Source organism: Struthio camelus, chromosome 16 (assembly GCF_040807025.1).
Source record: "Struthio camelus isolate bStrCam1 chromosome 16, bStrCam1.hap1, whole genome shotgun sequence".
Classification (NCBI taxonomy): domain Eukaryota; kingdom Metazoa; phylum Chordata; class Aves; order Struthioniformes; family Struthionidae; genus Struthio; species Struthio camelus.
Window position 1 is genome coordinate 14,159,405 of NC_090957.1, and position 26,716 is coordinate 14,186,120.

The 26,716-nt window shown below is 43.3% G+C and overlaps 1 protein-coding gene across 12 annotated transcripts in view; it reads left to right on the forward strand.

The window, feature by feature from the left end:
* CUX1 (cut like homeobox 1) overlaps positions 1-26,716 on the forward strand; it is a 247,482-nt gene that overhangs the window by 126,744 nt on the left and 94,022 nt on the right. For all 12 annotated transcript variants that reach the window (XM_068909277.1, XM_068909279.1, XM_068909283.1 and 9 more), the window contains exons 4-8: positions 457-535; positions 14,045-14,182; positions 17,039-17,162; positions 19,112-19,188; positions 19,998-20,064. In XM_068909277.1, the coding sequence (XP_068765378.1) occupies positions 457-535; positions 14,045-14,182; positions 17,039-17,162; positions 19,112-19,188; positions 19,998-20,064 (485 nt within the window). The remainder of the gene's footprint in view (positions 1-456; positions 536-14,044; positions 14,183-17,038; positions 17,163-19,111; positions 19,189-19,997; positions 20,065-26,716) is intronic.

Here is a 26,716-nt window from a genome sequence, read left to right on the forward strand (position 1 = left end):
GCCCTAACGGTTGAGGGTGACATCAGGAGCGCGCACTGTTCCCGTTCGTTGTGTTAGATCTTAACGAGTGGTAAAAAAAAAAACAAACAAAAAACCAGTTATTGAGGAGAAAACCTGTCTTTCAAATAACCGTGCTCTTTATAAAGATTCTTTATGAAGCCTCATAATAGACAGCAGTACTCATAAAAATACTGATGCTTGCTGTTGCGCTGAAGCAGGATTTCAAATAACTTTTGGCATAAACACTCCAGAAATACTGTTATAAGGCTGCTTTTATAGGAGCTGTACACGGGGAACTCAGGTCCCCTTTTTATATATTAACTGTTTTTATAGGAGATGTACGTGTATTGAAAATGAAGTACGTGTATGAAATGTATTCATTTATTTTTATAGCTGTCAGTATGAGACTTTTATTGGGACAAGTCTAAAGCCTTCTTTTCTCATCACCCATTTTAGATTGACGCATTGGGTAAAAGAAGCAAAGAAGCAGAGGCAGCCTTCTTGAATGTGTATAAGAGATTAATTGATGTTCCAGGTAAGCGAAGTGTTACCTTATTCTGAAAATCTCCTGATTTCTCTTGGTATGAAAGCTACTGGGAATTTTTTCTACCTTTGCTAACTGATACATGGGTAATTTTTTATTCTGAAACCAATAGCTCCAGTGTTGTTTCTAAAAGGAAGAACCGTAAGGCACCTCTTAAAACCGTTCATTGAGTTTCGATTTTAATTTCTGTGTAAATCATTTTATATTTAATTGTTACAATACTGTATGTATGCTTCTGAATAATTCATTTTTTAGGAGGTTCACAGTTTTTTGAGAAAGAAGATACAGCTTGAAGTTTCATCAGCAAGAGGCAATCTTTGTACTTTTAAAGGGCAGAGAGAGTTTTTCATACCTTCACGTAAAAAAGCCTCAGTAGTTACTTGCAAAGGCCAGGTGCTCTCTTGCCATTCGGTGGTGAAAAGGAGAAGCGTTTTGGGTACTGCCAAGTAAATCGCTACCACGTTTCAATTCTGTTCAGCGTCAGCATGATCACAAGTTTTAAACAAAGGCACTTCATGGATGGGTTTTAAACTTTCCTTTATGCTTGGCATCACGAGGTTCCAGATCATTTCTTTTCACATTTTGGGAGCTGATTTTTTTCCCCCATATTTTTTACATTTTTTCTAGAGAGAGTTTTTTTTTTTTTTTGCAGCATTGCCCAAAGATGACTGGGAGTTAGCAATCCAAGACTTCATTTCCAACTCCTGCCCTGACTGAGCTGTAGACGCATGGCAATGTCTCTGTATGGTTTTATCCTTTTATAAGAAGTCTGTAGTGTATCTCTCTATGTACATATTTTCTATTCAAAATACTTATTTCAACAGAGGATTTGAGGTATAACTAATCCTCTAAGGGCTTTTAAGTCCTTGCTGCAAAGTGCACGCTACCTTTTACTTGTTTTACATTTTACAAAGGGCTTTTCATGCACATTTCAACTCAGAATTATTTTTGGTTTTGATGCTTTGCTTACACCGTAGCTGGCTATAAGGACAGCGTTTTTCTGATGCCCAGGCAGAGCTAGCATAAGCATATTTTTAAATTTCACGTTTGTAATAGAGTAGTGCCCAGTGGCCAGTACCTGCTGTGTGAAGTGCGGCATATCTAGAGGGATACAGAGACTCTTCCATACTCATCCTAGATAACCAGTGCTGCAGAAATGATGGCTGTCAGGTTATTCAGCTAAGCTGCGAGCTTTCTGAGGTGTCCGTACTGACGCTGCCCCGCGTGCTCCTTCTGCTGCGCTTTGAGGGGTGAGGACGTCTGATCTGTAGTGGTCTGTTTTATTTTCACTACTGAGTACTGGTGTAAAACCAGACTGGAGTGAGGTTACTCCCATCGCCTTGCGCAGGGGCTTTCTCTGAAGCCTTGCAGCATCGCAGGCACGCGAATCTGAACAGCAGAGTCGGGCTGAAGCCTGGTGGAGGAGGTAGGACCCGTACTCTGCTCATGCTCCAGCATCTAAATTGGGAGAGAAATGTTGTCAGCACTCCTTTGCAGGAGAAGGAATTTTCTCTTTTCCGTCGTTTGCGAGAGCAAAATTTACGCTCGTTCGTTCACGCGCCACGATCTCTCTTGCCCTGCCTTCCCCTAAGCGTGCTTTATGTTATGTGTCAGAGAAACACTTCTTTGATGTTCTTACCCATGTTAAAATTTCAGAATGGCGGAGTTGCGAGTGTGGTGGAGTCTGTGGGGTTAGCAACATCTACAAGTTTTAGGCTCCTGCAGGCCTCGGAGTCGCTCGAAGACACACTGATGTTGTTCAAAAGCAAAGTCCAGATGCTCAAAGGGAAGACCAGCCAAGCTCTCGTGCCTATATGGAGGCATAACAAATACGCACTGTTTACAGCAAATACAGTAATGAAAATGAAAACAGTGATTAGGAACGTGTGGCCCTGGTATTTGTCACGCCAGGGTAGGGTCGCGTGAGGCATATGCGGTTAGGGGCTTGTTTCATAGTTGTTCTCCTCTCGCAGGCTTTTATGTTGGGCGTGTGCCGTAGAGGGCTTTCCTTTATAAAAGACTTCAGCATTCATTTATCAGATGTGTTGTTTTGCCTGTGTGGGGCGTGCATATCTTCTGACCTGTCCATTTGGTATTTCAGATATTTAGGTCCGCTTTCAGCTCCAAAATCTTGCAATGTTTTCCTTTCGGTGGGAGAAGGGAGCGGTGATGTTTTGGGAAAGCTATGACTGGAATGCCGCAGAGTGGCTAGTTAGCGTTAAGCATCACCGTTACATGACAAGGGTGCAATTTTATCAGATATTCAATATCCTTTATAGGACTATATAATAATTGCAGCTGATGCCTAATTCCCAGCAGCCAATTTTATGGTTCTTGAGGAAAGCATGTATTCCTCTCGGCAGTGATAATGTGCACGCTTTATATAATTAAAAAGGGCTTCTGTTTTAATTTTACTATAAAATTGTCTGTATTGAAACTCCAGCTATGGTGCTTTATGGATGCAGCTAAGTTTAATGATTTTCTTTCCTGACTTGACCAGAATTTGCACTCAGGCTCACCAGGAAAGAATTTGTGAGAAGGGTAGTGTTTTGCTTGTAAATGTTCCTGTATACAGCAGATGTTATTCTCCTTAAAAGATAAAGTAGACCTTTCAGTATATCTCTGCATTTTTACATCGGTTTTAAAAGAGCGTTGGCATTGGTTTGTGCTGGAATATATATCCTTCCTAAAGGAAAGCACGTATTGCAGAAAATACTGTGTTTTATGTACATTTATACAGCTTTAATTCTCACTCAAATCATTCTGTCTTGCTTGAGACTGAACGTTTTTAATTAATGGAATTAATTTTCTCATTTAATTGCCTTATTTTCAGTATGCAGTAGAGATCAAGAGAAAAGTGAATGCTGCTACATGAATTGCACTAATCAACAAGGCTGTCACAACTTACCTTTAAAAATAATGTGAATGTATTTATTGTGAAGCAAAAGGAGATTGTGTCTTTATTTTGAGGAAGCTTTCCTCCTTCTGTACAGGGTTTCTTTCTGCCTGATTTTATAAAGCTAAGGGTATTGTGTTAGCACCCTTGGCTTTTAGGGTCTTAATCTTGCAAACACTTTGCGTGAAATTGGGGCCCTATTTTATAAGTGTGTGGAGGAGCCGAGCTTAAAGTGTTCCTCTGCAGAAATACTGTGTTTATAATTCCGTTTTTCTAAAGCTTTGAGAGAAAAATATGAAATGTTCAAAATATCAAAAATTAAGTATTTTTCTTTTAAAAAGGAACTGTGTTTCCTACTTAAATGTTTGCTTCCTCTTCCCCCCCCCCCCAACAAACTTCACTAATTTTCAAGTAAACGTTAAAAGGTGGAGACCTTGTGTGAGTTGCAAACGACAGTTTCTGGACAGAACTGCTTAAAGAGAATTTCGGGTGGTGATGTGCCTCTGTTAGTGCCCAGCTACTGCACAGCGCTGCCTTTTCCTTTGCTCGGTTTTCGGTATTGTTCCCGGCTCCTGTATAGGGAGAGAAGAAACAAGTTCTGCCTTTAAACCGAGAACCTGCTGCCCTGATGTGGCAACATTTCAACTCCATTCGGGTTCGGCCGGGTTTCCCTCTCAAACCTGAGCGAGGGGTCATAGATGTGGCAGCGCTGCTAAGAGGTTGCTCGCCGAGAAGCGTGCCTGGAAGCTGGTGTCCCTGTTCGCCCCCGGACCGCAGGGCGAAGGCGGCAGCGGGCCCCGGCGCGGCGGCTCTCCTCGCTCCGCTGCCCTTCGGCTCCCTGCGCGGCTCTGCCGCTTCCTTGCCGCTAGGAGCGTTACAGACCCCCTGGAGCCGCTGAGGACATCGTAAGCAGTAGGGGTGGGCTTTGTCAGCGTACGCAGGTTTGGAGAGGCGGCGGAGGTTTATGAGACGTGTTTGGCTCTGGATTTGGTGGGCATTGTGCAGGCTTGTTGCCTTTTGGGCCTGAGCCGTGAAAGGAACTTGGCTCTGCTTAATGTGAGCCTTAGCGTCCCCGAACCGGACGGCTTCTGCAGTGTAAAAGGGGATGCACGTGTGTCTTTATCGGAGACCGTTCACGGGTCTCTGTTGTGAGTGGATTTGCTCTAAGTGTGGGGCTGTGTAACGTGGGTGATGTGTTTTTTAGCTCAGAGGACCTGCTATCTAAGGAAGGTATAAAACAACAGCGAGGGTAAGCAGAAAAAATATATAACTTTCCAAATGTACCCTGTCAAAACAGTTAAAAGAAATAACAATGATAGATGGCCAAAGTGGAAATGGTATCTTTCCCTTCCGCCTTGCCGCCATAAATTGCACGCCCTCCCTGGGGGCTGCATCCTGGCAAGACGTTGGAAGGAGGAGCAGGCTAGTTTCCCCATGCCCGTCGGGCCGTGTAGTATTTTTGTTTGCATATGATCACGATTCAGCCTCGCACATTCGCACTGCCCTGCACAGGCCTTTCATTGCCAAGGCATCAGCTTGAAGTCATGACTTAGCTGAGCAATGACAACATTCTTTTAACATAAGTAATCGGTTATAATAAGTGTTAGGGAATTATTTCGGCAGGCAGAAATGAAAATCTATTTCTCACCCATAACGAGAGCGTCATCATCCCTTTGCTACGGCGCAGACGCTAACAGCGCGGGGAGATGGAGCGCTCGCTGCTGTGGCTCCATTTGCTTGTGCCTTATTTACAATTTAGCAGCTCCCCGGACGTCTTTTGCTAGTTGGGCTAAGCAAGGACTTCCATGTTAGAAGTATGTTTGAGCAATGTTGTGCCATTAAGGGTGATATTAGGGGGGGGGGGGGGGAAAAAAACGATTTTGAGGTTTTTCAGAAAAATCATCTTTTGCTTGTGTTGCAAGGGGAAAAGATTTATGAGGTTGTTGTATTTATATATGTTGTGTGGCTTGTTTTTTTTTTTGTAAAGTGTAATATTAAACAGAAGGCATAGAGATTAATGCTAACCCAGAGAAGGGGAAGCACGTTTAGATTTTTACATATCCAAATGCCCAGAAAGTTGCGCGATGTGCTTAAAATGCAACATAACCACAGAGCCTTTTGTGCCTGTAGAGGAGAGCTGCTTGAATATCAATGTAGGGAAGATGTGAAAAGGTGGGAATGAGAAGAGGTTCCCTGCCAAGGGAAGGCGTTAAGCGTGTCCTGAAGTAGAATACTAAAAACAGATTTGAAAAAGTTAATTCTCGGAGTACTTGTATTGAGCTAATTGTTAATCATTTGGCAAAACCCTGTATAAAGAGCAATATCAAGTGAGAGTGTACCCTGAGTTTGTAGCGTGTCAAGATTGATGAGCATGGACAATTTCTGAGAAATGCTTTCAGTAAGTACATACAGTGTGACCAATCTTGAGCAGTTATTATTTGACACAATAATATGTGTCAAAATGGGCACCTTTTCCAAATGAAGTATATTTAAACAAAATTCAAGATAGAAGCACAGAGTGAAAGGGTGTATATTTTTGCTGTCCCTAACTTTACAATGGAAATAAATGAACGTTCATACCAAGCGCCTCTTAACCTTACAGGGAAAACAGAAACCAGTGTGGCAGTGAGCAGCGTAGGAGGAAAGGGAGCAGAAGGACACTTGATGGACAACAGAAGTAGTTCACGCACCCTCTTAAGCAGAGAAGCAGGGTATCTCTCCAAACATACCTGCCAATCTGATAAAATTAACATCTGAAAGTTGAGCGTAGTTAATACTTGGAGGAGTAAAAAGTGGTAAACCCGTGTGGCTGCAGGAACTGGTTGAGCTTGTGACTGTATCCCATCTGAAGACAGTCATCTGGGGTTCAAGGTCTGTGCTCAGCCTCTTAGAAACACAGAAGGAAATGCCATTTTGCAGCTGTACTGGGTGAAAACATGCCGGTACGGTATACTGTCAGCATTCAGCATAGGTATTTTCAGATGATAGCGAAGTTCTGGCCAATCCAAGCCTTTGGTATTCCATCACTTTACCGTCATGTTTTGAAACTGGTGGCAGAGTAGCTCATAACAGCTTTGCTACTTCAAAGCGTGGCTGGAGCCAGTGTGGCTGGCTGACTTTAATGCCAGATAATGATTTTTTTCTTGTCTTTTTTTTTTCCTTGCTGAATTAATAATTGGATAAATTCCTTTGTAAAAAGTGGATAAATATTAGAAGGAAAATATTCCTAGAGCTGTCAAAAAAGTGTATCATGTGGTTGTCAAGCCCTGTTTTATTTGGTAGGCTGCTGGCACAGCGGGAAGAGATGTGTGTAAAGATGTATGTAAAGCGGGAGGATGCAAGTAAGGATGCGCTGAACAGCAGCAGGAGTAACTTGCCTTATAGGAGAGAGGAGATCCCTGAGGGCATGGGTAATGTCACCAGAGGTGACAACCGCAGCACCTCTGAAACATGTTGCTTTAGGGCCTGGAGTTAGAGCAACCTGAGCCCAAACCCTGGTGAACTCAAGCAATGTGGTGTATTCGGAGTGAAAGAGGCTGTTGATAGCACATGCGGTGGGGAATACTGGGCTTTTCCCTCGCTCCTTTGCAGGAATAACTGGAATTAGAATGAACTCCAGCTTCTGAGTGTTTAATGCTACGTGTATTCAGAAGCTTTTAGGAGAAAGAAGGGAGGGTGGTGGCTGAAATGCTTTCAAATACAGTAGAGAGTTCATTTTTCTTTCTATGGTCTCAAAGTAGGAGAAATGAAACTTTTAAAATAAGAATGCTTTTCTAAAATTGTCGTTTGCTTTGCATTGAGCTCGGTCTGCAAGCAGCAAATTCAAATTTCATCAGCCATTGCTAGAATATTAGAAATGAAGTTGGAGCATTTTGAGTTTCTCAGAATGCGATTTCTCTTCTGACTCACTAGACCTATTTTGGCTGGCGTATACTCTCCCCAAAAAACATGAAATATTCTGTCACCCATTATGCATACCCCACTTTTAATATTAAAACCTTTTCTGAAGATTTATTTTCATTGCTTCTTTGAAAGTAAAGGGAGCTGCAGTGCAATTCATTAAGGAGACAATAATTTACCGTGCCTAATTTGACTTTTTTTGGCTACTACAGTAGAGATGCTGCTCTCGGTCTGGGGCAGGGCCAGGGCAGCTTTTTCAGCAGCAACAGCGCTAGCCATTCCAGAACTGGGAGCGAAATAAAAGACGTTTTTAAATAAGGGCCCACACGATCTAGGAGCCGCGCTCTGGCCGAGGAGGGATCCGTACGAGCGTGGTTCGGTTGGCCGTATCCCACCTCACCCCGTTTTGCCCCGTCCCGCGAGCGATGGAGAGCGCTGCCGCGGGGAACCGCTTCGCGGTGATTAACGGGGAGCAAAGCTGGCGGCTCCCCCATGCCTGCACAAGGGGCGTCGCGTCGGAGCTGCTTTGGCTGCTTTAATGCTTTCAGAGCGCTGCAGAATTTGGGATTCTGGTAAAAAAAAAAAAATAATAATAATAAATAAAAAAGAAGAGTTCCTCACCCTCTTGTGGGCACTTTGAATCCCCAGTACAGCCCTTTTCACAAACTGTCCTAATGGCAGGAGGGGCAGGAGAACGCTTTAGAAATATGGGAAAAATGAAAGGGAGAAAGATACCTTCCCTCTTCGAAGGAGGAGCTTTTTCATGCTTTTTTCTAAAGTGAGGAGCTGGAGAGATGATGAGCTTTGTTTCAGGCAGGATTACGGCTCGCGAGTCCCTGGGCTAACGGAGTCATAGGGGAAAAGGAGGCAAGCTATCATTTATTCCACCGAATCTTTGTCTCAGTCTCTCTAGGCTATTTCAATATACCCCTGAAATTTCTGGGGAATAATTAATGAATTAATTAAGTATGCTGTGAGGTGTTTGAATATGCAAAAGCTCCAGTGTAATTATTATTTTTTCTAAAACACGTTTTCAGGTTATTTTCAGATACGCAGCCTCCCAAGAAAGCGCTTACCCACATCAAAAGCTCGTGCAGCTCGCTGCTCTTCCCGCTCACAGGCCCCGAAACGGCTCCCGCCCGCCCCCCCGAACAAATATTTATTGCAAAGAGCAGGCTGCGGGGCTGCCTAGCGTCGCGTTTGAAAGCTCGAAAACTTCCTTAACTTTTGTGACGACAGTGCTGTGACATAGCAGAGTTTCAGTTCTGGCTTTTTAAAAAGAACGCAGTTACCTACAGCGAAACGGTGTTGAGGAAGGTTTCTTTCCCTTCCTTATCGTTTTGCGTGGGCGTTTCTTGAGCGCAATCTCTAAGAAAGCTTTACTGACGAACCACTCGGTTTCGGCGAGAAAAATGCAGCATTTTTGAAAGAAATGCCTTGCCTTCGACGGATTATTTTTAGACCCAAACCTTAGGAAGCACATTACCAGCGATATAAAATATTAATCGCCCCTGTAGTTCTGGCACTGTTTCATAACTTGCTTTCTTGCTGTTTTCAGGGTTGCAGGCCTGTAACGAGGAGGGAGGAGGGGATGGAGGAAAAGTCTTTTGTTTTGGAAAAGTCTCTTCGGGCGCTCCGTCGTAAGACACCGGACGAACGCGCGGCTAGATGGCCGCTCCGCGTTTTGCGACCCTCCGGGGTCCGCTGGGAACGGTCTGCTCGCCGACGAGCGTCTCCGCGGCTCCCGCGCGGCCTCGGGCCTCCCGTTGGGCAGCCGCAGCCCGCCGCGGCGCTGGCTCCTTCCCGGCAGACCCGCGGGCGCCCCGAGCCCTCGACGGCCGCCGGCTCCCGCCGTCCCTCCTGCCGCCGCTCGGCCTGCGGCTCCCCCCACCGCCGCCGGCCCTCCGGGCCCGGCCTCGCCGCTCTCTCCCCGGTGCAAAGCGGCAGCCGGTGCCCCGGGCCGAGGACCCCCCGGACCCCTCCCCGCGGGGCCCAGCCGCCGCCGGCCCCGCGTCGCCGGCCCTCCGCAGGGGCGGCTTCGCGAGCGGCTTGGCTGGAGAAGTTTCCGACTGAGCAGCACTCTGCAGTGTTTTTATTTAAAAAAAAAAAGAAAAAAATATGCACACACACACACACACATATATATAAAGATATATATATTGAGGGTAATTGGCCAGTGCTGTGTAAATCGTACATTTAAACAATGACACGGATTTTCCACTTCGTTGGGCAAGACTGGCTTCGGCAGCCCGTCTCTGTCCGTCCCTGCGTGTTAGTTAGCAGGTTAAAGCAGTCATTTTAAACGAGCCGGAACTGTCAGGGAGGGATAACTTTTTTTTTTCCCCCTTTGGTCGCCTACGTGGTTTTGCCTTCTAAAACCAAAACAACTCCGGCAAACTGGTTCTGAGCGTTACCGTTCAAGACTGATCTTCTTTCTCGACAAGCTGAGGTTGGGGGGGTTTTTTCCCCCCCTCTCTGCCCCCCCCCCCGCTTTTTTTTAAATAACGAGGGTGGTCCCGGCGTACTCTATATCTAGACAGCTTTTCATCAGTTGCTCATCAGCATGCTAATTGCTGTATGACTAATTATGCCCTGAATTCCAGTTGATTTTCTTAATGAGACAGCTGGGTTAATTATGTAATCGTATGATTACATTAGCCGCGAGTGCCCCGGCGCGCGGGCGGGCGCCTGACGTCACCGCGGGAGCCGCGCGCTCAAGGGGGGGCGTTCAGCGCGGCCTAATGACGGGGGAGGGCAGCGCTCCCCGCAGCGCTCTCCGCGCAAACACTTCCAGGGAACCATTGAGATCGGCCTCTTCTTCCAGCTTGCAGAGCAAGCAATGGAGACGTTTGCCCGGCCGCCGCCGGTCCGGTTTGGGCTCGCGTTTGAGGTCACGCTCGGGCTTACCGTCGAAGGGCTGCCGCAGGTGGCGAAACGTCCCTGCCGGCCAGTAGCGTAACGCACCGTTTTGGTGAGATCTGTCTTTGCTTTTGAAGCCGTTCCCAAAACAGGTAGTTTGCCTGCATACGCTGCGCAGAAACGTGGGTTCTCCCGCTCTCTGCTGCGCAGCAGTGATTTGGGAGGTTTGTTACCGCTCCCGGTTTGCGCCGCCCTGCCCGGGGTGAAGTATTAAGTACTCTGAGCGTTCTGCTCCATTGGTAACACAGACTGATTTTTTTTCACATCTTTGACGTGTCCGCTGCCCTCCGTTAGGGCCGCAGGAGCTCCTAGGGGAGCTGGTGGGACCTGGTGGCTGGGTGGCAGCACGCAGGGCGGCTCGCAGCTGGGTTGCACGGAGAAGCGCCCGGGCGGCCCCTGCGAAACGGTCCCGAAAGGGCCGTTCCCCGGAAAGAAGAGGCAGGAGCAGGCTTTGCGGCTGCCGGCCCTGGAAGACAGCAGGTTTTTCTGTTACGGCAGCATGGAGGACGCCCCGGTGTGCTGGGCAGCGTGCCGATACGAGGCGCCAAGGGCCCTCAAGGGCCTCCGCGGGAGGATGCAACATGTGGGTGAGGAAAGGAGAACAAAATAGGAAGAGCTAGTAACAAATTTACAGAGTTCAGTATAAAACGGGCATCTCGACTAGCTTCAGTCAGGCAATAATGCTTCTGTTGGGCACTCTTGTAGGATTTGGATGAGGCGATTCCTTTGCCTCTTTTCTCACTCTGTGCTTGTCCGGTGCCCAGCAGGGATTATGAACTTTTGCAAGCTAGAGAATAATTTGTAATGATTTTTTCCACGTTTTAGTGTTGATGTAGTGATGGTTTTTCTTAGTGATGGTTTTTCTCCTTTAGAGATTACAGTAAAGACATTTTCTGTTTTGCTGCTTTGCCTGTGCTATTCCATTTGATTTTTTTTTTTTTTGAAACGTGTATGCCTGTTGTTTGTGTAATGAATTGAAAGTTTTGGTCCGTTGCTTGTTTAAAAATGCAGTGACCTCCTGTTAAATGACATGAAACACACTTTGTAAGTCTGGTTAATATAAAGAGGTATGCTTTTTCATGCATGCATGTGTTGGGAAGGAGAGGGTATTTTTACTTGTTTTTTAAATCCACTCCACTCAGGTAAGAAGAAAGTCACTCTGACTGTAAGGTTTATACTAATCTCAGATTAATTGGTGTTTATAAATACAAAAGTCATAGCTTTTTAGTTTTTGAGATTAAAGAGCATGTTGAGGTTTGGCATCCAGAAATGAATCATTTGTGTCTCTGGCCAAAGTGTCTTGGTCGTTTTATTGTCATGCAGTGATTAGTCTTCTTTAATGCAGTTTATAAAAATTAAGTCGTAGAGGTGCTTCAGCCATGCTTTTTTTTTTTTAACATGTCCTTAAGCACTATTTAGTGGCTGCAGGCCATTAGTCCTTCAAACAGGCTCTAGCAAAGTTTGAAGTTTAATGCACAGAGACTGTTTTTACATTTTGTTTGTTCTGCCACTGTTTTGCTACTTGAACATTAACCTTTAATAGAGCTAAATTAAATATACATGTCTTGATGAATAATTATGAGATTGCAAGCATTTTCGTTTTGAACATAAAGCTTCTGAGGGATTGCAAATTTAACCAAAAGTTTAGTCATTATGCACTTTATACTGCCCATGTTATTTTTGACTTACAATTCCTGGTAATTTAAATATTAAAAGTCTTGTGTATTTGGAACACAAGTCTTGTGGGTGTCTTGACTTTTTGTAATGGATGTATTGAAACAAAAATGTACAGCCACAGTTTTGTAGAATACAACTTCTTTCATCATGGCATTTCAACACTGTTTTATAGAGATATCACAGCCGAAGCTTTAGATTCTTGTTTGATATACTTCCAGGTTCCTATGACAGTTTAAGGCGGATAGATTGAGACAATCCAACCTTTCTTCACGTTCAGCAGATGAATATTCTGGGCGAGCTCTTTTGGAGAAATGCTGAGCTGCGAAAGCGTGACAAAATGGTCATTCTAGGTAGAGGTTGGCAGACCTCCATGGGAGAAGGTTGATGTTGTGACAGCCTGTACCTTAATTGGACCATACATAAATATTGTAGGGACTTTTAACTCCTGCTACTGCTGTGACTTAAACTTTATATTTAATTCCTTACCTGTACCCCCTGTCTCTGCCACAATAACATTTTAAGTTTGATTTATTATAAATATTTTAATACAGATAATAATAACGAAAAGTATTTGGCCTAAAAAGCATAAATGAAAAAGCTATGTAGTCATAAACTATGTATGTACAGAGAACAGATGACAAGCAACCTAGATTTTGTATTATGAACAGTGTAATGCCATAAGCTGTTGAAGAAACCAAGTAACAAAATGCAGCAGACTGCTACTTATAATGTCTCAGAGTTCAACATAACCCAGCACTATTCTTTTATAAACTATGAAACAACGCTGGCATATTGAAAAAACACACAGGCTCATGCTTAATGTGTTAACAGAGGTACAATAGACTTATTATGTGTTTCCAGAGACTGAGGGTGGTCTGAAAAATTAATGACTGTGGTGGTTGAAAATTAAGTGAACTCCCTAATATATACTGTTGTTGATCCACTGAGTTTGGTGTTTAGCATTCCTCAACAGGAGACTAAATCTTTGCAGCCATTTCACAAGAGATGCTGGCGCCCATAACAGAAATGTATTCAATAATCTTTTACAAGTCCATTGGTCTCCAACATTGTCCTACTCTGACTGGGAAGAAATCCCAGGATAAATTATGCATGCGTACGTGTCAGGTGTATCCTGAGGACTCTCTTTAGCAGAAGGGAACATCATGGAATTAATACTGCGAACATATAAAATAATTTCTAATTTTTATGAAATTAATAGTATAAGAAAAATAACGAATAAGTGGCATGAAATCTGAGGTTCATGGAATCAATTAAATTCACCCAGTACTTTCTATTATTACTGATCTGTCAATTTGAAAAAATATTGCAGTTCTCTATAATCAAATAACCTTTTAGTGCTCAGCTGTGCAGAGGGGTGCAATTTTCTTGAGAAACTCACTTCTGCAGGGGTGGAGGTATTTAAGGGACGCTAGCTATCGGTGAGAGGTACAGATTGGATTGCTTGGGTTCAGATTGGATGGCCAAGTGTTCTTGTTTTGAAAACAAAAATTTGAAACGTGAGACTGCTGCGTGCCTTAGCATCGTTTTTACGATTCTATCAAAACATGCTGTTGCTTCAAAAACTTTTAGCTTTTACTTTTTAGCGTTTGGCTGAGGATTAGCCAAGCCCTATATGCGAAGGGACTGTGTTTCCCCCCCGAGCCCGTTCAAAGGCTGGAAGCCCGTGCAAGGAACAGGCGTCCTCTGGGTAATGGAGAGATGATTTTATGGTAACGGAGTGCAGCTGAGTTCGTGTGCCCCATCCCGAGCTAGCGAAGGCCACGCTCACGCTAGCTCTGCTCTCCCTCCTCTCCTTGCAAGCTGCTGCAGCCTGTGGAGCAACTGAGAGTCACTTGCAAGCTGCCTGGGGGAAATTCTTGGGGCTAGCGGGTGCTCGCCAATTTAAAGAGTAACATAGATGTAATAAACTATCTATATTTTTGGAAGTATGTAGGATATGAGGTGAGGAACGTATAGGAAAAGTAAATTGAAGCGACGCCTTGCTGTTACCTAAATGGATCTTAACGGAGAAAAAAGGACACGTGCTCTGCTTGGGTTGTAGAGGTGTTGCTGTTACCTTATGTTTTATTGTATTGCTTTTTTTTCAGATCCGGTTCCAGCCTTGGATTTAGGACAGCAGCTTCAACTGAAGGTTCAGCGTATGCACGATATTGAAACAGAGAACCAGAAACTTAGGGAAACTCTAGAGGAATACAATAAGGAATTCGCTGAGGTGAAAAATCAGGGTAGGTTGCAAAAAGTATTTGTTTATCAGCTTTTAATACATACTGAAGTTTGAAAACTAGTTTTAAATTCAGTATTATTTCTTAGAGGTAGGCTTGATGGTAGGATTATTAAGTAAGCTTTAATGAAACCGGGATACATGAAAACACATGAAAATCTCAATGAGAAACAAGCCTGTTGTCTTTGAAACTGTTCAAGTTTTCTTATGTTTCAGAAGAACGTTTCCTGCACCAGGAAACAGAATTTGCTCAGTTGTGCACCTGCTTCCTTATATGCAGGACTTGTAGTTTCCATGTTTAGCGCTCGCTTCTGGGTGGTGGTAACGGTAAAATTTTTAGCCACGTGGCGAAAGCAAGACTCTTCGGTGCTATCAAACTGTTGCATCCACATGGGTAACATTGGAAGGCCACGTTAGCATCTAAGGTGGATCTGCTGCATCTGATTTTCAGCAGAAGGAGCATCTGCAGTTAGATATTTCTTTTTAATGTAGAGGGTGTGGCCTATAGAGGGGACAGGTCCCCTCCTGCAAGGCTTCAGGCTGGATTGCAAAAGATGAAATCCTGGGGGCTATAATGCTCCAAACCTGAGAGAATTATGCTAGAAGTATACGGTAATCACAGTTCACTGTGCCGAGCTTTCTTGGGGTTGTATATCCTACGCATTCAAGCATGATGGAGGGATTCATCTCAGAAACTGGAAAGGATCTTTGACTCCCATAGTTTTGCTACAGCTGCTCCTAAATTGGCATTTTTAATTTGACCCTATGTCCACTAACTTCCTTTCTGTAGTGGGTTTTGCCACTTTAGTCTTTGCATTGCTTTTTTCACTCCAATGCAATGTTTATACCCTGTATTTCAAATAGGGATTATAAACATCCAGGGAAGAGCCTGTTATTAGTTAAGGGTGTTCTGATCGTTAATCTCTTTGTTTGCAGGGCTGTGTGTGAGCTATACAGTGTTTTTAAGAACTTCTTCCAAAACCGGTATAAATGGATGTGGCTAAAAAGCTTTAGCTGGCCTGCATTGTCAAGAGGGCACCTAGGTCTTTGAGCAGCATAGAGAATTGAGCTGTGCTTGCCCAACACATCCATTGACTTGTTAGGTGCCTAAGATAGAAAGAGATATTATGATTTTTTTTCCTGTATCTATGCCCCTATTGCATTTTTGTTTCCTTTTTCAGTGTAATGTTCAAACTTTGCAAACTTTGTCAAGATGCAACCATGCGCGTTTCCATGAGACGATTCAAGTTGAACCTGCTGGTCTCACTTTGCTTCTTAGTATACCTGAATAGTTTTGCAGATTTATGCCTGGAGCAAAAGTTGCTTCAGTACAAATAGTACAGCATCCTCTGCTCATTCAGGAAAAGATCAGAATTCGTATTACTTCCCAGATCTCAGAGAAGAATTTCCCCTTCCTTTAAAGAAAAATCGGACAACGTGTCCCTTACCTGACTTGTTGATCAGTAATGAGCTGCATCTGACTTCTGGCTAGCAAAATCCTGCTCATTCATTCAGAATTAGGGGGTTTGCTGGCAATCGCGTTTTACCATGCCTCCAGCTGTTCCCCCTTCTTGTAGTCCCTGTGGCCCCAGCTGCCGTCTGTGTAATTCCCAGGCAACGGACCTTGTCCCTACACATTTGTTGTCTGGTTTTGCAGTTCTCTAGTCCCGTTGACTTTTAAAGGATTATACTTAGTTTTGCCTGGTTTTGTTGAAAATGTTTTTTAAACTCCATAGGCTTTCGTTTTCCTAGTGGAGTTTGTCTTTCTGCCATGTTTCTACAGAAACATTTTGCATCCAAAGGTATTTTGCCCTAAAGTATTGTTAACAGCATCTGCTAATAAACTGATGCCTTTAAAACACTACATCTCTGTGCAAGTACATTGAAATGTATTGCTAGCTGCGAGTCTTCTGGCAGTCTAATGCTTTTTCCAAATTCCATTATTGTTACAAAGCATACTCTGGTGAATGTCTTGCTTTTCCTATTATAAGCCCTAGAAGGATTCTGCCCTTTCCTGTGGGTGGAATTAAAGGGCTTTCTTTCCTGCACAGACAGATTAGGGCACGTAACGAGATACCACCCATCAGAGGCTCTGCAGGGCCAGGTCTGTGCGGCTTCTACCCTCCGTTACGGTGCATGGTAAACGCAGAAAAGTTCTCTGTCTGCGAGAAAGGTTTCTTGGAATTCCTTTGCGCTTGTGGAAGACCAAAAACGCACGCAGAAAGTTATGATCGTTAATGTTTGTATGTAAAGCGCAGCGTCGATGACAACAGCAGTTAGAGTAACCGAATGCAAAGGGCTCCACCATGTCTGTTGAATCTGATCTACTGTTAATACAGCAGTTAAATCTCAACTGCCGTATTTTTCATCAGTCCTGAAGCAGAACGTAGCTGTATCCCAGCTATGTGTTCAATTAGTGTTAGATTGCATCTGTGCATGAACCATAGTAAAACTGCCTTTCTTTACATGAGCACGGTTATGTGAATTAACTGCTCTATGTGTAAATGCATACTTAAACCCACACTGGGACTTTATTAATCTCCACTCAGCAGCGAGCTAATTTGAGACTAGTCAATAAGGTGATATTATATTTTACAATTGATTTTTTTTTTTCCTAGTCATGTTGGAGAAACCTTCACCGTGCTTTCCAGCAAACTCCATTGATCCCTCTCAACCTAAATGCTTAAAGTTCAATTTAACATTTAGGGAGTAAAAGGTCTCCAAAGGGACTCATATCCATTGATTTTGTGTCAGAGTTGAAGAGCTAAAGTTTAAAACACACTGAGCCTACCGGGTAGAGAAAGCCTGGTGTTCTGGAGCTGTGTGTACTCATCATTGTTTGCCTTTTGTTTTTCTGTAGAGGTTACAATAAAAGCACTTAAAGAGAAAATCCGAGAATATGAACAGACCCTGAAGAACCAAGCTGAGAATATAGCGCTCGAGAAAGAACAAAAGTTACAAAATGATTTTGCGGAGAAGGAGAGGTGAGTGGGTTTGTGTGCGCGTCCGCCGGTTTTGTGGAGAAGGAGAGACATATTTTTCCGTTTAATCTTCCCAGCCAGGATCCTTTCGTCAGTGCGCGGAGACAGCTCATATATTGAGTGATTCGAGTGATTATGTGTTCGACACAGAATCGTTTGATACTCAGCTTTGCACAGAAAGAAAGCGCAGAAGTAAAACAAGGACAGGTTGTTGCTTCACTGTGATGTTGTGTAGGGTGTCATTTTCAGAAGGGTGCGAACTTCCTTTTATTCTTCATTAGCTGTATTGTCCTTTGTGACACTCATCTTTTGCCGTTAGCTGACGGTGTAATTCAGAGCGCTGTGTGCGCTCTGTGTGTCACAGCACTGTTGTACGCTCTGGACAACCCAGAGCTGCTTAAGATGAAACGCCGTACCCCAGAACGGGGGTGAAAGATGCATCAGCCCAGCTTGCATGGTAATACCTAAGGGGCGGGCTGCGTTCCTGCATTAATACTTAATCCTGAAAATAGTTTGCTTGTTCTATATGTAAAATTAAGAAGTAATTTATTTTTCATTGCTAATTTTTGGAGGCATCTTGGAAGCATTTTTAATCTTCTGCAAACTAGCAAGGAATGTTTGAATCGTGTTAGGTTTGTGGGCAAACAAATTTGACTGGATAAGACCAAAGGTCTTAACAGGGAGTTTGTTCAGTCTGCATTCCCCTTGGCTTATTTCTCGCACGGAGCAATAATGCTGAAGCTGATGATGTTTAGTTTAGTGTGGAAGCCTGTCAGTTTAGATGAGCTCTTTAGTTGGTGGGTGGGCTGTTTAAATTCAGGTACGAGTGGGATGAATCTACAGGCGAACTCAAAGCTTTTTTTTCCTTCCCTACTGTCGGTGGTTCCACTTTGATAAGGAATATGTAAGCCGCATCGTTAAGGTGTGCGATTTAGAAATGCCTAAATTTAAAATGAAATGCCAGGTCATGAAATGCAAATAGCAACCTGTGTATAACAGAGCTTTTGAGTTTTCAAAGTATATAATTTGATATAAGGGGTACTGATGCGTATTTCTCACTATAAGTACTTATCAGTGTGGTCAACAGTGTTGGAGGATGAATTTATGCACCCTATATAGTACAAGTAGGATGCTGATTGTTTTATGAGCCATTTCACAATTCTAAAATCTGCAGACTATCTTAAAAGCAGTGTCATAAAAAGCAGTGTCTCCCTGGAAATGTTGGAGTAACTCCCTTCTGAAGATGAGTTTTATAACTCCTTTTAGTCTAGCCTTTAGCAAAGAGCGTAGAGACTGCATGACCAGACGATGCTGACACAAACGAGACAATATTGCCAATGGACATATGCAATGTGAGCATGCTGGAAGGTCTGATCATGTTATATAGCAAATACCAATGTGAGATTTGTTTTGAAATATGCATTTCTTAAAAAAGAGTGGCTAATAATATTACTACATTTGAAATCCGTTACAGCTATGATGAAACAGCTGTCGCATCTATTCAGTGTATCACTTATGGCAACAAGTGTCTTCATTATGACAGTAAAATGGAAACGTATCATTCTTCTTGTACTAACTTTGTACAACAGAGGGTGCTTGGTGACAATTTTCTTAATGTGTGTGACATTTCCAAAACAAATTATGCTCAAGAAAACCTTGCACTAAAGTTGTCATTTATATAGCAGTCAACTCTTGTATAATGTTCACAGCTTACGTTATGAGGTGGCTACGCTGTTAAAATTTTAACAAGTGGGACTGCAAAGTATGAACAGTATTGCAATGTGGCATGATTTATGGGTCCCGCTGAAGCACCTTGTAGTCTCTGTGGTGTTGGCAGTTGTCTGATTACAGTTGAGACAGTTAATCACTCTGTCTTCCAAATCTGAAAAATACAGATAAGTTGTTTAACATGATTACGAGTTCTCTTCTCACCTCTTCTTTCCACTTTCTAGAAAATTGCAGGAGACACAGATGTCGACAGCCTCGAAGCTGGAAGAAGCCGAACACAAAGTTCAAGCTTTGCAAACAGGTTTGGCATCGCTATTCTGACCTATACCAATGATCAGGCTGGAGGTGAGAGGACAGAGATCATTAAACAAATCAGGATTGTGTGTGAACCAGCTCGTGCAAGCGCAGAGAGATCCAACAGAGCTTGCAAGCACTTTGGGAGTCAGAGCTGCTTTTGGGCTTCACACCTGAAGTGAACACTTGTGCTGCAGCCAGTCTGTTGGTAAATGCAGTGGATAAGGCCAAGCATGAAGCCCATACATCATTAAGACATTGCTGCAATTAAGACAGGCTGTGGAGCTTGTGATCCATGTTGTGTTTTGCTCTGGTTTCACACATTTCTGAACTATGAAATATACAGTGATCTCGGTTCAATATGAACCTAATTTCTACTAGTGTGTCTTGCCTGTTCCTAGGAATTGCTTGCCATTAATTTTCCGTTCATCTTTGCATACTCATATATTCCAGGTCTGGACACATTTGCTTTTGTTTACCCTGAGAACACAAGAAATTTTAGACCCTGAATTACGGCAATAATTATTTCAGTTGAATGAGCAATTTAGCCAACTTAATAAGAAACGGATAACGTCTAGCTTTGTTAAGCAGAATAGAAACTGGGAATTTTTGCAATGGAAAAGCATAAAAAATTGTGAAAAATCAAATAATATGTTTTTTCTAAGCCATAATAGTTTGTCTAGGTAGAAAGGGAGAGCAAAGATTTTTTATCAGGAGATGTACAGCTTTGTTTATGGCTGAATAAAAAGAATGGAGTAGTCTTTTGCTTTTCACAACTGTTACAGTGCTGTAATCCTTCATGTTTATGCCTTTTAGCCTTGGAAAAAACCAGAACAGAACTATTTGATCTGAAAACAAAATACGATGAAGAAACTACTGCAAAGTAAGATTTCACTATTTTTTTCCTATGTGTTCCCTCAAGGTATCACCCCTTTTATATTACATCTGTCTGTTGGAGACAGACGAGATAGAAGAGGTTCAGGAGTCCAAATCTGATGGAAGCCTTTGCCATAATTTTCTCTCTAATGGAGAGATTATTAGTTTTCATAATTTCTACCACTCAAAAAGGCACTTTTCCTGGTCTACATACTGCTGCATTCTTGATTTCATCCTCAGGTGATATATTTACCATGTTAGACATCTCTTATATTTTATTTAAAATTAGGGTAATTTCAGAAACAAGATAAAGAAGATTTAGTTAAGTAAAGGATTTTTATTGCATAGCTAGGTTCTTTGGTTCTTTCTGGTTTTGGGGTAGCAGTCATCACTTTGCCAAATTCCCCCCAAGTTACATAGAGTGGCGTTTTCTGCAGATTTTTCCTATTTTAGATCAGAACATGATGGTACCCTCAAAAATATGTGTCCTTGTCATTACTGCTAGCAATTATTCCATGGTCTAATTAACAATCAGGGCTGGAAACAAAAGAAGAGAGACAGATTTCTGCTGGGGTTTTGTTTTGTTTTGTTTTTTGTTTTTGAACTCTTCATGCTTAGGAAAAGTTAGTAAAGAGAAGGAATCCTCATGATCTGCAGTAATCTGATCTGCAGTAATCCCACCATTAAGCCCGAAGAGTAGTTTCTTCTCCTGGAAATGGGGTGGGAAAGGAAGAAGCCGTTTCAGATCTGTGTGTCCTGCCTGCTGTACGGGCATGGATGAAACACCCGTCTTGCCCTGAGAACCACTGCTGCACCACCTTCTGCAGAAAGCAGGTGATGGGGTCAACAGTGAGGAAGATCCTTGGTCCTGTCCTCACCAAACTTTCTGGTGCATAAGATACGCTAGGAAAAGGCTGTTTACAATCTCTTTGGTGGGGCAAGAGAGAAACTGTGATGTAGGCTTAATAGGAGCAATGAGCTGGTCTTGGTTTTGTCTGTAGGTAAGCGCTTTCTGGTATGGCTCGTGGCTGAGTCCGGATAATACAGGTTTTCAAGACCAGTCAAATTGGTAACAAGTTCTAGTCTCCTCGCGTGCGGTTTTACCAGCACTGAGGGTCCTGTTCCCCACTGAGTACACCGGGAACTTGGAGGCTGCAAAAATCAGTCGATAGTGATTAAGAAATGAGCATTTGGTGTTGAAACACCTTTTACTCCCTTAAAGGTAATCTCTTAGCTAAACTGTAGCTTTGCTCTGTGAGTCCTGTGTGTTTCGAGTTCCATATAAGGCGCTCAAAAGTAGGGTTTTTTCCTCGCTAACTTCCTCCTTTTCTAAGGGACATATACTAATGATGAGTCTGACAGAGCTTTAAATTACTGCAGGTTGTCTTTTTTTCCTTTGCTGCATGTGACTGAGGCTGGGAGTAGCTCTGTCACTGTTTTGTCACGCAGCAAGGCAGAGATCACGCTCAGTGGTCAGAGGCACTGAACCCAGGAAGCCTCCCCGCCCCCCCTTTTAATATTTTATTTGCAGAGCGCTTGCTTCGTTTCTTTTATACTATTTCCCTAAGTACTCTTAATTTATCTTACACTGGGCAAAAGATGCGTCCTGAACTGTTTGTTAGCATTTCTGATGTGTTTCATTCCTCCAGAAGAATCCGCATGGAAATATTTTCATATGGTCTGGAACATGATTTTTTTCCTAATATGCATAGAAATTACCTGAAACTAGTTGGTAGCGTGTGAAGTAACAAGTTGATTGTGTTCTGTAGCAGACGGATTAGGAAGTCGGGATCTGGCACACAGCGATCACAGAGCTGAATCCTGAAGCAGGCATTAAGCATGTACTTTATCTCCCAAACTAATGTACTGTGAAAACAAACTTGTAGAACCTAATAACAGCAGAAATATTTATCATTGTTTTGGATATTTATGGCAGGCATAGTTTTTGCATAACCACAGTCGTCTGTGGTGTTTGTAGCCCAAATTTTGCAATGTGGAAATCTAGAAAAACATGAAAAGGGAACTGAATATAGCCAGTGAAACTGAGACATCCAATTCAATTGTAAAAGCTGGGAGAAATGTTGGGGAAAAAAAACCCAATAAAAGTGGTGAAAGACAGTGTAATTCTTTTTTAAAAAGAAACTCTCTTTTGATCTAAGTCTGAAAAGCTACTTGTATTGCCAATTTTAATTTTGTGTCTTAAGAACATGTGATTTTTATCTTAGGCCAGAATTATTAGTTTTGCAGACACTTATTTGATGCAGATGAATTGGCATGCCTTCAGGAAAAAAAAAAGATAATTGTCAATTTTTTTTAAGCTAACAGCACTTTTTAAGGTTTTCAGTTTTGGAATCGAGCTGCCTCCTAAGGGGTTGTAACTGCAAATCTTTCACATGCAAAACGGAGAAGAAGAAAGACCCGGGAGGCAGGCGGCCGCGTCAGCGCGAAGGAGGCTGGATTTTGTCCCAGTGACCGTTTGTTGTGATCTTGAGGCTGAAAATCCGCGTGTCAGCTTGTTTGTTTATCTTTTGGTAGTGTTTTCTGAGTTTCCGAGTTCAAAGTGCGTTGCGGGAGGTGAGGTGCCGAGGTCCAGCCCCGACCAACTTCTTGAGCCCTGGCTAGCGAGGCGTCTTCAAAACCGAGCTTAGTTTCTGCAATTAAAATCTTCACTCACAGGAGCCGCTTTTGTCATGTATTGCATCGAAATCCTCCCTCCGGCGCCGGGTTTGCTAGCGACCGGCTAACGGCCCTGCGCCGGCAGCGGGGCCCTGTCCTCTCCTGGGCCCCTGTCTCGAAGAGACGCCCCGTGCGCCGGGCACCGAAGGTGTTAATGACAAAAAGAAGTGTTTTATGTGCAGGCGGTGCAGCCTGTCAGCTGGGATATCAGAAGCTGCGGCTGACAAGATGGCAGCAGCAAAGTTTTCCATGTGTAGGCTTGAAGTAAAATGTAATTAGCCTTTATGTGCAGAACAAGGATCCATTGATGAATACAGCTGGTCTTTGTTTTCTTCTGTCACTGAGTGTGGGAGGTAAAAGTGTTCTTCTTCATGTTTATTAATACAAGATTCCTTAGACAAATGGCAAGCACAGTTTAATATTTGTTGGAACACAGAGGGGCTTGCCAAAACAGTTGTTGTGTAAGAGGATTTCAAGGTTTTCAGATTATAATCATCTCTGGGTTAAATAAATGAATGATTACTCTGCCTTTTTCAATTAAAGAGGCACATCCTCTCCAGAGGCCTAATACTGATTCTGTTTGCTGTCCCGCACGTTTCTAGCTGCGGACCTGGATTTAAGCAAGGCTAATGAGTTTGATCTGGAGATCCCATCAAAGCTGCAGCTGAAAAGCAAACTCTGACTTGAGTTTCAGGAAAATTGAAGCATGCTTCCCCCCTCCACCTCCAGTGCAGCAGACTTCCCCCCCCCCCCACCGCGTAGAAAAGCAGTCAGTCCTGTATGCATTCCCTTCGTTTTGGGGGACAAACCGCTCTCCCTGCTGACCTTCTCCCTCGCTTCCGTTTCGCCACAGAGCCCCAGCAAGTGTTTGAGATTCCTAGCGGAGTTGTTAATGCTCCCGGCCCGAAAGCTTTGGATTCCAGTTTTAAATAAATTCCAGAGCCACCTCTTTGCTCCTACCCCTTCCTCCCCCCCCCCCCCCCAGAAGTGAAGTCTAGTTGGGAAAGGCTCTTCGGTGGTAGCGCCTACAGTAGACTCGTCACGTTACTGCTAACATATGGGTTGAGGCTCTGCGCCTTTGATGAAAGAAAATATCGAATTTCACTGAAATACTACGTCGTCCGTCCCCCCCCCCCCCCCCCCCCCCCCCCGTAAATGTTAAATAGCCTTGCGAGGATTTTGGATACTCTACCTGGCTCTGCAATAAAAAGCCTTCGTAAACAGCACAAACCAAAAAACATTCAGGTTCAGGTAGGCAGTCGAAGCCTCTGGGCTTCCGCTTTGATTACCTATGTGGTCTTCTTAAAGATGGGCATTTTTTGATCTTCTGAAAGGAGGATATGCCTAGCAAATGCAGTGGAGAGGAGGAGATTTCAATATTTGCATAAGGAGTAGTCCTAAAAAAATGACTTTCAATAACTTGCAGAAAAAAAATTGCCTCCTAATAATAGGGGAAGCAGAGAATTCTTTTCCTTTTATAGATTAGCCTGAAATCTGTAGATATATGTAGATATATAGACTGAAAAAAAAAATTTCTTTTGGAAATAGTGAGGGAGGACATACTTACTGGTGTAGCATCATGAAGACTGTACACTGGCACAAAATTGCAAATTACCCCACCATATAGATCCAGCTGACTGATTTTAATCCTGGACTACCTTTTAATGAAAACTAAATGTGGAAGTGGATGGAGTGCAGCGGATGCAAGTGCAGCTGGTGAGCTACAGTCTCTGATGTAAGAAAACTGAAGAGTTTTTCATTGTTGGAGGGCCTGAATCCATAAACTTGGCTCACAGGATTTCAAAATGAATATTTAATATTACTTTTTTTTTCAGTGATTATAGAAGCCACAGTCGGTGAGGCTGAAGGTACTGGGGTGGGCATCATGCACGTACCTTTTACAAAGACCATCTCTGCCCTAAATAGCTTGCAGTATAGCAATGTGACAAAGTGAAAGGAGTTCATGAAACAAATAGGTAGAAGCTCAGGAGCGGGAGGACAAGGTAATGCCAATTTTCATCTGTATACCCTGCCTGAAAATAAATCCTCAGGTAAACTGCGCAGAGTCAGAGGTGGCTGACAGATGGGGCCAGCTGGGAAAGGGAGCAAGCTCTGGTGCAACGCAGGCGGGAGGGCTGCTGCTGCCAAGCAGACTTGGAGGTCAGCTTCTCCTCACTGACCTGCACACGAGTGCAACGGGCTTGAGTTTCAAATTGTGGGACAACAAAGAGGTTCTGTGGATCATATCCCTAAAGGGACAGCAGGAGGAGATGCCTGTGGTCCGTAGCTGTTCTGGGTGCAGGATGCTCTTCTGCCCGCTCAGCGCACTGAGCTGCTTGCTGGGGTCGAGCAGCGGGTTCGAGACGGGGCTGTCTGCATGGAAGGTGCGTAAGGCTGGGCTTGAAGACACCGGTTTTAGTCCTGAGAATTGCTTCTGCCTACAGTTATGTGATGGAATTGGAGCTAAAAGTGTTCACAGGAAATTCTGTTGCGTTGGTGCAAGTCTCAGTTAACTCTGATTTCAGCGGAATAATTCCCAGCGTAGGCTGAGAATTGAATTTGGCTTATGAATTATTTACTTTGATTTTTGTTTGGGGGGGAGGGTGACAAATCTTTCTTGTTTAAGTATCAGCTTGTACCAGTATATCACTTTTCAAATATTTGTAGTTTTCCATTTTGATGGTGCTCAGGGTCAAACTGAATAAAAAATAGTCTGGTTCCCTCCAGCATTACATAATTACTGTGATAGATGTTCTCAAATGTTGCTTCCCCTGATTGAACATGAAATACTGTGGTTAGGATGGTTGTGTTGTATGTGACATGAAATAGTTCCTTTTTGCTGTGCCTTTAAGGTCTTAAAGTTTCCTATTTCCTGTTCTTTTGATGAGTCATTAACTTCTAGTGCTTGTCTCTGGAATTACTGCTGTATTTAATGTGATTTTCCTAAAAACAGGAGATAGAGAACTTCATAAGCTGTGTTTCTTACAGCCTTTTCTCTTCTTAAATTTCCTATTCTTACTGCCATCAGCGAAACCCCAGGAGTAGTGATAATGGGGAGATGAGAGAACAGGGAAGATGTTACTGTACAGATCATATTCCCTAAAGAGAACTAATTTCAAAAAGGAATAAGAAAAATTGAATTGTCTTGAATCTTACAGAAAGCTCTAGATATGTTTTAGAATTTGCGATGTTTGTTCAAGGTTTTGACTGTGCCTTACGCAAATCTGAGCAGTCTCCGTTTAACAGTAATATTTTGCTTAAAAACTAGTTATGGAGATGAATGAAAATTATTTTGGTGACTTGGTTCTTATGTTTCTGCAGTTGATTTAAGGGTCTCCTGTGAAATAGGGCTTGAAAGGCCTTGTGCAAACCAGCATTTTTTATAAAATTTCTGGTTCTACCTGCAGTCAAACCAGAAAAGTCGCAAGACGGTTTGCTGAGGGGAGTGAATTGCAGTGTTATCATTAAATATTTACTCACCTTTGCAAAGTACTAAGAGCTTGCTTTGAACTGCTGTCATTAGCCTTTACTTATGGATGGGGAAACTGAGGCATGAGGAATAAGTGTCATGTTCAAGGCCCAACAAAGTCTGGTCTTGGCTGGATTCTAGAAATATGCAGACATGAGAAACACAAACCACAAACTGGCAAAAAAACCCCGTGATTTCTAAGTGTGCATTTTTGGGAACTGTAAATGTATGGAACGTTTTGAGTTGGTGTGAGTTACTGTTGTAGCCCGGTGTGTTGACTCTATTGTTCGACTTGTAACTGTGGCAGTTAGTCAATGTAACATTTTGGTAGCACAGAAGTGCCCCAGATCCCTCTCCCGCTTCCCTCTCCTTCCCCTCTCCCGCTTCCCTCTGCTTCCCTCTCCTTCCCCTCTCCCGCTTCCCTCTCCTTCCCTCTCCTTCCCCTCTCCCGCTTCCCTCTCCTTCCCCTCTCCCCCTTCCCTCTCTGTCCAAAGTAGAAAAAAATAGCCTTGGG